General features: G+C 47.5%; 1 protein-coding gene across 1 annotated transcript in view; it reads left to right on the forward strand.

The window, feature by feature from the left end:
- ASRGL1 (asparaginase like 1) overlaps window positions 1-7512 on the forward strand; it is a 44249-nt gene extending 36737 nt beyond the window's left edge. Inside the window, exons 5-7 of the mRNA XM_012665661.1 lie at window positions 4180-4298; window positions 6676-6786; window positions 7198-7512. Coding sequence (XP_012521115.1) covers window positions 4180-4298; window positions 6676-6786; window positions 7198-7403 — 436 coding nt within the window. The 3' untranslated portion in view covers window positions 7404-7512. The remainder of the gene's footprint in view (window positions 1-4179; window positions 4299-6675; window positions 6787-7197) is intronic.
- The last annotated feature ends 3743 nt before the right edge of the window (window positions 7513-11255 follow it).

Here is an 11255-nt window from a genome sequence, read left to right on the forward strand (position 1 = left end):
AATAATTTTATGAATTTTATGTGTGTGTGCTCTTTCATCTGCCATCACCAGCTGATGAACAAGTGACCCCCATGTGCACAGTAATAACTGAATTAAGTCATCAGTGGTAGTTTGTCAACTTTCAGTCATGTGAAAACCATGGCTTTACAATATTTTTTAAGATAAACAGTATGGAGGTTCCTAAAGAAATTAAAAATAGGCCCTTTGTTATAACAGAGGTGTCCGTTTGTCATTCTCTGGCGAATGTGTCTTGCTCTTACTCTGTAAACCTGTATCTTGCTCTTGCTCTACAAACCTATGTTGTCCTTCCTCAATAAACTTTGTTTCACGCTTGCCTTGCTTTTGGTGTGTCTCGTCATTCTTTGGCCAAGAGCACACCAAGAACCAAGAACAGAACAAGATTGCTGACTTGACATCTTGATGCTCTGACTCAGAAAAAAAAAAGAAAGTAAAAATAGAAGTACCATATAACCCAGCAATCCCTCTTCTCGGTATATACCCAAAGGAAATTAAGTTACCGCCTCGGAAAGATACCGATACTCCCATGTGCATTGCAGCATTATTCACAGTAGCCAAGATATGGAAACAACCAAAGTGTCCATCAACAGATGAATGGATAAATAAACTGATGTGTATGTACAGTGGAGTATTATTCGGCCTTAAAAAAGGAGATTCTGCCATTTGCAACAACATGGATGAATGAACCTAGAAGACACTGCTAAGTGAAGTAAGCCAGACAAAGAAAAAAAATACCGCATGATCTCACTTAGATGTGGAATGTTAAAAAACACAAACAGCAGCATTGAATACAAAGAAGCAATAGAATGGCAGCTACTAAAGGGTGGGGACAGGGAGGATGGGAGAAATAAGAAGACGTAAGTCAAGGGGTACAAAACTAGAGTTATGTAGGATGAACATATCAATAGATTGAATGTACAACATGAGGACTGCAGGATAATATTGTATACTGAAAAGTTACTAAGAGTAAATTTTAGGTACTCTTACCACAAAAAAAAAAGGTAACTGTGAGATGATGGATACGTTACTTTGGTTGACTCTAATAATCATTTCACTGTGTCTACATCTATCAAAATATGTTGTGCACCTGATATACAATATATATACAAAAATGTTTTTCAACACATATTTACCACTGTAAGAGGATAGAACATATTTATAACTTCTAAGTATTAAGCATGTGGTCTGTGGGCCTTCATTTGTTTGTGTTCTTGCCCCGGCCCCTTGAAATGTTGGGCATGGGCCTGCCACCAGCAACCACTGGGAGTGCCTGATTCCTTATCCGACAGGTGAGGGACGATGCTGTCACTTTAATTTACTCTTCCTGACAATAAGTTTGGTCACTGTGCATTTGTGTGGGGGTCATTCTTTTGTATGAATTTGCCTATTTTTGTCCTGTGCTTGTCTTTTCTCTTGAGTTCTTTTGTCTCGTTATTATCAGACTTAAGATCATCCTCTGTTGTTTAAAAAAAAATCCCAAACCTGTTGTTTTTATTTTGCTTTTACTTTATTTATTAGCATTTTTACCATATAAAATATTTTTATTTTTATGTAATCAGATATGCCTACCTCTTGTTTTATTGTTTGTAAGATTAGAAACTCCTAAGGCATTCCACTAGCCTGAGATATATAGTCACCTAGATTTTCTTGAAGGATTTTATGTTTTGGGATTTTTTTGTTGTTTTTTTTTTTGAGACAGAGTCTCACTCTGTTGCCTGGGCTAGAGTGCCGTGGCATCAGCCTAGCTCACAACAACCTCAAACTCCTGGGCTCAAGCGATCCTTCTGCCTCAGCCTCCCGAGTAGCTAGGACTACAGGCATGTGCCACCATGCCCGGCTAATTTTTTCTATATATATTTTTAGTTGTCTACCTAATTTCTTTCTATTTTTTTAGTAGAGACGGGGTCTCGCTCTTGCTCAGGCTGGTCTCCAACTCCTGAGCTCAAATGCCTCAGCCTCCCAGAGTGCCAGGATTACAGGCATGAGCCACCATGCCCAGCCCTGTTTTATGTTTTATATTTTATAATATAAAACCTCCCTCCTCTTATATTTTATATAGATTTTTAACCATCTGGAGTTAGTTTTTGTGGGTGATGGAAGACATGTTCCCACTTTCTTCTGGGTAGAAAATGCTGAATTTCTCTTTCCACCCCTCGGATGCCAGACTGTACATATCTAGCTACTAGTCAGTCTCTCCAGGTGATTACCTAACCTCAAGCTTATGTCCAAATCTGAGTTTTTTGTTTCCCCACCACTCTCCACACACACACATACACACACACACACACAAACAACAAAACAAAAAACATATTCCCAATAGTCTTCCACATTTCAATAAATAGTTCTTATATCTTTTCAGTTGCTGAGGCCAAAAGCCGCAAAGTCTTTCATGATTTCTCTCTGTCATATTTGTTCCACCTGCAAAATTCTATCAGTTCTACCTTCACAAGGTCCCAGCTCCAGCCTGCTGCTCACTCCTCCGCTGAAACCACCCTAACCACTGCTCCACAAGCCTCCTGGCTCGTCTCTGTTTCTGCTCTTGTCTCCCTCATCAACCCTACCTACACCTCAGCCAGAATAATTCTTTTCAGATAAAATTTTTATAGACATAATGCGTATGTACAGAAGTGCACAGATCATATGCGTGCACCTTGGCGGATTTTCACAGGGTGAAAACCCATGTCATCACCACCCAGATTGAGACGCAGGATGTTGCCAGAGGCTCCCCTCCTGCCCCCTCCATTCACTGCCTCCCCGAAGGTAGCCAGTAAGTTCTAACACCATGCGTGAGTGTGGCCTGTGTCTTAACTTTATTTAAATGGAATCATAGTAGGTACTTTGTTGGCCTGCCTTCTTTTAATATTCTATTTCTGAGATCATCCGTTTGTTGCAATAGTTCATTCTCATTGCAGTAGAGTATTCCAGTTCGCTAATATGCCACAGTGTATCTGCTCTACCTTTTGTGGACATTGTGTTTTCAGTGTGAGGTTAGAGCAGTCCTCTCTCTGTGGTTTCACTTTCTCTGGTTTCTGTGGTTACCCACAGTCAACCTCGGTCCAGTATTTTGGGAGAGAGAGACCACAGTCACATAACTTTTATTACAGTATATTATTATAATTGTACTATTTTATTGTTGTTAATCTCTCATTGTGCCTAATTTATCAATTAAACTTTATCATAGGTATGTGTATACAGCATAGGAAAACACATCATGTATGTAGGGTTCAGTACTGTCTGCTGTTTCCGGTGTCCACTAGGGGTCTTGGAATGTGTCCCCTGCAGATAAGGGGGAACTACTGTATTACAAATACTGCTGCTATGAACATTTTCGTCTGCTGCTTTTGACGAACACATGTCCACATTTCTGATGGGCAGAATACAAGCGTGTAATTGTGGAGTCATGGAGCGCGCGTATGTTCAGCTTTAGTAGATACTGCCAGATGGTTTTCCAAAGGGGTTGTACCAGTTTACGCTAACAGCATGAGAACTTCAGTTCCTGCACATCCTTGCCAACACTTGATAAGTCTTTTTCATTTTAGCCACTCAGAAGGGTGGGTGTAGTCGTAAGAATAATTATTTTTAAAATTTAACTCAGATTATGACACTTCTGAGCTCAAACTGCCCAGCGTCTCCCCACCTTACTCAGAATAAACAGCTTTACACTAGCCTGAAAATAGGGTGATCATATGGTTTACTGTTCAACTAGAACTGAATTTCGAGACTAAAAGGGACACTTTTCATAATTAAGCCGTGACAGCAGGCACAGATGCAGGGTCTGGGGTCCCACTCTGCATCTACACACTCACTTCTTCCTTTCCTGGTGGCAGCTTCAGAATCTCGGGGTGGGCCCAGGGATCCAAGGGATGTTGTGCCCGCTGAAGTTTGAGATGCGCTCTGTCATTTTTATCCCCAATTTGCAGGTAGGGACAATGAGACCTAGACAATAAAACTTCACTTAAGGTCACATAGCTAGAAAGTGGTGGTGTTGGGAATGGATGTACTCAAGCTGGGTCCTTGAGGAACGGCTGGCAGAGCAGGAAGCAAGTGGGCACTTTGCCGTTAACGGGCACCGTGGGCCTTTGAGTGGCTTTAAGCTATATTGTTGGTTGTGGGGCCTTTCTCATCTCCAGCCTGTCACTTTTTTCTGTTTATTTTTGGCAGAAACTTGGGAACCGTGGGTGCTGTTGCCTTGGACTGCAGAGGAAACTTAGCTTTTGCAACCTCTACAGGGGGTATCGTGAATAAAATGGTTGGCCGAGTTGGAGACACACCATGTATAGGTAGGACTGGGGGACAGCTCCTGCCCCTTCCTCTGCCTGCCCGATCACCGGGTTCTCCTCCCTCTCTGTTCTCTGCCCCCCTCTCTCCTTTTCTTTCTGCATTTCCTTTCTCCTCTTGGTGGCAGCTTCAGGATTTCTGGGAGTGGCAATGGGGCTGTTCAGAAAACTGCATGAGCGGTGATTGTATCTAGCAAACACTGTTTTTCCTAGATTGCATGCCTTTTGGGGATGACTTGGGGTGAGAAATGGACATGGGGATGCTAATGTTACCCCCAAGCTGCCCTGCAGTGCCCATCTCCGGTTCTGCAGACTTACGCGCAGAGGGTTAAGTACGTGAGATCTCTTCCCAGTCATGGGCTCAAATGAATGATCCAAGAAAGCTGAGAATTTAAGTTTGCAGTTACTGGATTTGAGTGGCATGAAAGTGGTACACTTCTACATTTATATTACTGAGCGAAATGTTTACATTAACATGGAAGCACATTATCTCATTCCTAGGAGTGGGTGAGAGGCGGGGCTAGGGTGTATATGTTTCACGCTATGCAGACTTTCACACTGTTCTTGTGGGAGTCCCCAGAACCCCTGCAGATGATTGAAGTTTTGAGAAACAGCTAAATTGTTCCATCTGCCCCAAAGAGCAGCTTATACTTTTGGTGGAAAACTAACCCTACCCTCCCTCCAGTCTTTAGCAATAAGCTGCACTCAGAAATTCTTGACACTCTTTATTCTGTCATGAACTCAGAGTTTTCTCCTCAACAAAAATCCTACCGAACTGTGCCCAGTCAGTAGTGCACCTTTTGCATCCAGCTTGGTTCAGCCCAGGCCACCAGGCCATCCAAGGTCAGATCCCAGAAACCAATTTCAAACTGGAGTTATGGGCCGGGCGCGGTGGCTCACGCCTGTAATCCTAGCACTCTGGGAGGCCGAAGCGGGCAGATTGAGCTCAGGAGTTCGAGACCAGCCTGAGCAAGAGCGAGACCCTGTCTCTACCAAAAATGGAAAGAAATTAATTGGACAGCTAAAAATATATAGAGAAAAAATTAGCCGGGCATGGTGGTGCATGCCTGTAGTCCCAGCTACTCGGGAGGCTGAGGCAGGAGGATCGCTTGAGCCCAGGAGTTTGAGGTTGCTGTGAGCTAGGCTAATGCCACGGCACTCACTCTAGCCTGGGCAACAAAGTGAGACTCTGTCTCAAAAAAAAAAAAAAAAAAACTGGAGTTACAGGTGGTAAAGCTTGAGAGAGAAAAGGCGTAACCTAAATTCTCAGAGGTCCTTGTCCTGGCTGTGAGACCGAGTGTGCTCTACTCGGCCTTTCCAGTGAGCCCTCCCCTAACAGCGCCGCAGCTGCCGCACGGCACGTGGGCCATCGGGAGGGATGGTCACCGCATGTAATACAATCATCCTCTTGACAAGTCTGCGCGGAGAGAGTGTGCCTTCACAGGCCTGCCACCCCTGCCAGGACCACTCTTGCAGTCACCCTGGCCTTTTGTGGTCTTGAGTAACTGAAAAGAAAACAAAGACTTGGCTGTTCCAAATATTAGGGCATACTGACCTTGTGGGGTCAGGCCAGCTCATGCCATGGCAGAAGCTTATAGGAAAAAGGATTCGCACCTCTTCCCACTGCAGTAGTTCCTTCACTGCCCGGTCCCAGCTCCCTCCAGAACCAGGGCAGGGTTATCTGCCTTTGAGAACCCTTGGGGCCTGTGACATTGAGCGTAGCCCTCGACTCCTGAATCCTTTCCCCATGGCCAGCAGCGGTGAATAAGGCCAATGTCAATCATGTAATGCATCTGTATCAACCAGGAGAGAGCAAAGCTGGGCCCTTCAAGGCCAAAGGGCTCTCAGGCTGGTAGCTGTGTGTGAGCAGATACAGGAACGATGGAGACAAGGCTGTAAGGTTGCTCAATGAGGAAGAAATCTCCAGACCTCCACTTAAGTGGATAACCCAGAATAGTTCCCTCAGGCGCAGTCAAGCCTCCCCTCAACAAACAGCCCTGGCCTCCAGATCACTGGACAGTGTGCACAGATGTTAGCTCTGGGGGTATTAGCTTCCCCAAATGATTCGAATGTGGTGCTCTTCCTTCCCAGTGTATGGGTGTGGGGGAGACGGGCTGGCCCACTGAGCAGGGCGGCGCGGACGGGCTTCAGGGCAGAGGCTGCTCTGTGAAAGCCAGACCTGCCACCCCTGAGGCTCCGTTTATCCTCCTGGATTTCGGGGTGTTAATAGTCCACCTTTGCAGCCACGGGTCGTGGCAACTAATCTGACCTTTGTCTACACTCTTGGGGTTTAACACTCACGTAGCATTAAACCTGTAAAGTGTGTGTGAATTTCCTGACTGCTGCTTCTCAGTTAGAACCAATCACCTTTTTTGAGCAGGATCTGGAGGTTATGCTGACAATGACATTGGAGCCATTTCAACCACAGGGCATGGGGAAAGCATCCTGAAGGTGAATCTGGCCAGACTCACCCTCTTCCACCTAGAACAAGGTACGTGTATCATAGAACTAGTTAAATAATTTGTGCAGGCCAGCTCTGGAGAAGTATACGAAGCCCCTTCTTGTCTGCTACAGATGTTGCCTTCAGGTCGTGAACACTTTGTTTTGAGTCCTTCCCACCTCTGTTGGGATCTGAAGAGGAGAGCATTTGGAGCTCTGCTGTCTTTAGCACCTCAGGAGCAGGGGGTGGCAGAGAGACATTGAACCTGGGCGTGGGAGGGAAGGCTGCTCTGCTTAGACAGATGCCAAGGTCTGTCTCAGGCAAGGAAGCCAGGACCCTCCTTTTAAGCTTTCAAGTAGAAACTGTTTACCAAAAGTCTTTGTTAACTTTCTTTGGCTTTTCATACTGCATCAGACTCCTTTCAGTAACATGTGCTGTTTCTCAACCTCTCCTTGTCCTCAGGGAAGACGTTAGAAGAGGCTGCTGAGCTGTCGTTGGGTTATATGAAGTCAAGGCTCAAAGGTTTAGGTGGCCTCATCTTGATTAGCAAAACAGGAGACTGGGTGGTGAAGTGGACCTCCGCCTCCATGCCCTGGGCCGCCGCGAAGGATGACAAGCTGCACTCGGGAATCGATGTTGACGAAACCACTACCACGGACCTGCCCTGAGCCCCTGGAAGATTGTATTCTAGATACTAGCTTGGTGGTAAAGTACAGTGTCCTGGTGTGGAGACGTAGCTTAATCAATTAGATCTAGAAATGGAAAAACTGTGCAGTCTGTCACTCATTTTGTTGCCTTGATCAATAAGTATCTGAATATTCGGTTGGGGGCGGGTTCTGCAGTGATCAGAGAAATGTCTGTATTAACATCAAAATAAGACTAGTGAAGATGACAAACCCTAGTGAGTCTTTCTCGTGCACGGCCCCCATCGTGCAAGGTCAGAAAGAGGCAGCATGATCAGGACACGGCAGAACTGCCTTGGGGCAGGCAGTGCCTTTTGGAACTGGGAGACCCGAGAGGTGGGGAGGGAGGGGCCCAGCGGAGGCAGTCGTGTTTGCAAGTGAGGCAGGAGCAGCAGAAGAGCTAACAGGCGAAGTCCGGGGAACCTCAGAACGTTGCAGGTTTGAGTCACAGGAACATGGAGTTAGCTCGAAGAGAGAAAATCCTTTAAGGGAAATGTTCTTCATCTATGAGACAGGAAACCGATTTTTCCAAGAAAGTTCAGATCTTCTGACTTACTAATATAGACACGTTTCCATACTTCCAAAGGACCCTCCGCTAACCCACCGCTCCCTAACTGGGAGACGAGGGGTCATAATGGAGACGCTCTTCAAAGACGAGCCCTTCAAAGACGAGCCCCTCACCTAGTGTACTCCCGCAAGCCAGCCTCACCGGCCGCTGCCCTCTGGTGTAGAGGTCGTATAGTGAGTAAGGGGCTCACAACCTCTGCGACCTCTCCAGCGACAGGGAGGAGCCAGCTGATGTGGGGAGGACGCCGTGGCATCATGAGCTCCCATACTGTCCTGTGCTTTGGGACGCCCCCTCCTGCCCCACTGAGCTGGGTGTCGTGCAGTGCGGTCGGCATGGCGAGGAGAGTGATTTCCTTGGTGGAGAGTATTCCTGTTCGTCTCTCTTTACACTGGAATGTTTCTGCTGTGATATATCTGCTCAGTTTTTAGTCTGTCAGGGCTCACCTTCTCTCTGGAAAGAAACTGCTTAACTTTAAATTCCATGTGCCACTAATAAAATATATTTTGAAAGAATAACAGTGTGGTTAGGAGTCACTGTTGACGAAGACCAGAATGTATGTAGCTCTCCCCTTGGTCTCAATGACGACAGCTGTACTGGACACAGAGACCTCGAGACGGGGGGCGGGGAGTTTCAGTAATGTGTCCTGCCTTGTGGAGTATATGCAGGAGTTTTTCAAAAGAATTGAACTTTTTCTGAACGCGTTAAGGAAGAAACCAAACCCCCATCTGCAAATATCGACAGGGTTTGTGGATCAGTCTTCCTGCACGCTGCCAGCACTCACCGCAGACGGAGGTTCCTGCCCCCAGACCCCGCTGGGCCCACGCTAGCTGCTCAGAACCAGAGAGAAAGGGACAACATTTGGCAACAGAACTGAGTTTAAATCCTGCTTCTCCTCACTACCCAGGCGACCCTGGACAAGTTAACTTTCAAGAATTTTTTATCTATAAAGAGGATTACTAGGAAGATTAAACGAAAGTAAAGAAAAACTGCTCAGTGTTTTATCTTAAGGCTCCTATGGACAAATACAGAAACTGGCCAGGCGTGACGGAGTTTATGTGTTTGTGTCCTTGAAAACCTCCATATGCAACAACTGCCCCTTTGAAAAGAAGGGCCACCACGAGATGCACAGACTGAGTGGCTGCACTACCAGAAATTTGTTTTCTCTGTTCTGGAGGCTAGAATTCCCAGATCAAGGTGTCCGCAGTGTTGGTGTCTCCTAGGCTTGCAGCAGGCCGTCTCCCCACGTCCTGCTCATGCACGTCCCTGCATCTCTTCTGTGGGTCCTAATCTCTTACAACGACACCAGTCATACTGGATTAGGGTCCACCCTAGTCACCTCATTTAACCTTAATCACCTCTTTACACCCCTAACTCCAGATACAGTCACATTCTGAGGGACCAGGGCTTAGGGCTTCAACAGATGAATTTGGGAGAGGACAGAATTCAGCCCATAACAGGAGGCAAAGCAGAATCAGCTTAGGGGTTGAAAGGAGAAGAGACCCTTTGGAGAAGGTAAAAGTCACTGAGTAGATAAGGAAAAATGAAGGAGGGAGAGGGGAGATAGGGAGGCCAGGTGAAGATCTGATTTTGAGCTGTCCGTTCTCCCATTCGCAAGGGAATTGGCTGTAGTCAGTAAGCGCTGCTGGATGCTTGGCTCTTGGCCACTTGACCTCTTTGGCTGGGCCAGGTACAGGGGTACGGGGTCATCGACCCCTTTGTGCAAAGCCAAGGTGTGTAATGTTGCCCTCAGACCTGGATTGTACAAAAAGCCACCTCCACTAGCCTGGGGCTTCCATAAGCAGAGACCACATACAGTTCTCACTTTGTTCCCACACGTCGTCGCCCGCCTGCTCCACGACAGTTTGGAAGGAATGGGCAGGATGTCATCTCAAAGGGAGCGACAAGCATGTTATCACTGCTGGGCCACAAGAGGGCAGCAGACTACAGTAGTCACCGTTACCTTGCCTGGATCAGAGTGTCCACTTGGAAAGTTTGGAACCAAAAGAGGGTTCCTGTTCCTGACCTCCATTTTCATCTGAATACCACAATTTATTTTAGAGCAGAATTGTCCAGAACACGAACACTGGCAGACACCCCACAGAACCCATCCACGTCAACGACTGAAGCCCAGCCTGCACCAGGCCTGCCGCTGGTACCAGAATCCCAGGAGAGCGAGGTCCAGCAGCCAGGCCCCTGCCCTTGGTTGCTCCTTCCAGCCAGGAAGACAGATAAATCGTCATTCGGCCATTCCCCCCAAAATGGTGGGGGAATGCGGAGCACAAGAGGGGCCCAGAGCGAGTATCCCTGAGGCAGGGGATGCTGAGTGGGGATTCGGCCCCTCTGCTGGGCTGCAGAGAGGAGCCCAGGGTAAGGGAGGGCCTTAACCTTGTAGTTGTTGCATAATAAACACTTTTTTCAAATCATATCCTTTCTAGACGTGTTCCTTTGTAGCATGAGGGATCATAAACTCAGTGCAAAGAAGGCAGAGTGGGGCACACGTCAGTCCTCTCCAGAGTCCTGTCATCAGAACCGACGGTGTTTGGGGAAGCCTGGGAGGGGACACTTGCTTCCAGCCCCCACCTGGTCCTCTGAAGTCCTCTGGTCAGCCTTCGTCTTTGCACAAAACCATCACTGAATTTGGATTTTGTAGCTGTTTTGAGGGAACAAGGAAGTGCCCTCATAGAGCTTGTCCAGCTGAGAAAAATGCGAGTGTCCCCTCTGCACGCTGTAGGCACGGCCCAGTGAGGGATGGGCCCGGTGAGGGATGGGCTGGGGCGGGAGCTTTGGCCTGGAGCACGGGCAGCGCTGGGTGGGGGGCGGTGCCCATTAGCGGCTGCATCTGGAGTATGAATACCGTAAACTGGGAGCACAGCCTTTCCGCCCCCCCTGCCCCACAGCCGCGCACCAGAAAGAGTGAGCCACGGTCTGTAGTCTCCTTGGAGAAGTTGCAAAGGTGCAGGGGGAGGCACGGGGAAGATTCTGCCCTTTCGAAAGGTGAAAACATGAGGCCCAGAGAAACTGGAGTTTCCCCCAGGGCACTCGTCCCGCTCAGGTTAGACTGAGGTTTATCTCAACCTCCTAGTGCCAGATCCTGTGGCTGTCACCCCTGACGCGACCCTACTGTTAGCGTGGAACACCTGGCAGGTGCTCACCGCACAGGTGGAGAAAGACTTCTCACGCAGAGGAGAGAGCGAATGAGAGAGTGAAAGGGGGGCAGAGAGCAGAATAGTGAGTGTTGTCAGTTGATAACAAAAGCAGCAGCAGATGTC

This window comes from Propithecus coquereli, unplaced genomic scaffold, assembly GCF_000956105.1.
Source record: "Propithecus coquereli isolate 6110/MARCELLA unplaced genomic scaffold, Pcoq_1.0 Scaffold120, whole genome shotgun sequence".
NCBI lineage: Eukaryota > Metazoa > Chordata > Mammalia > Primates > Indriidae > Propithecus > Propithecus coquereli.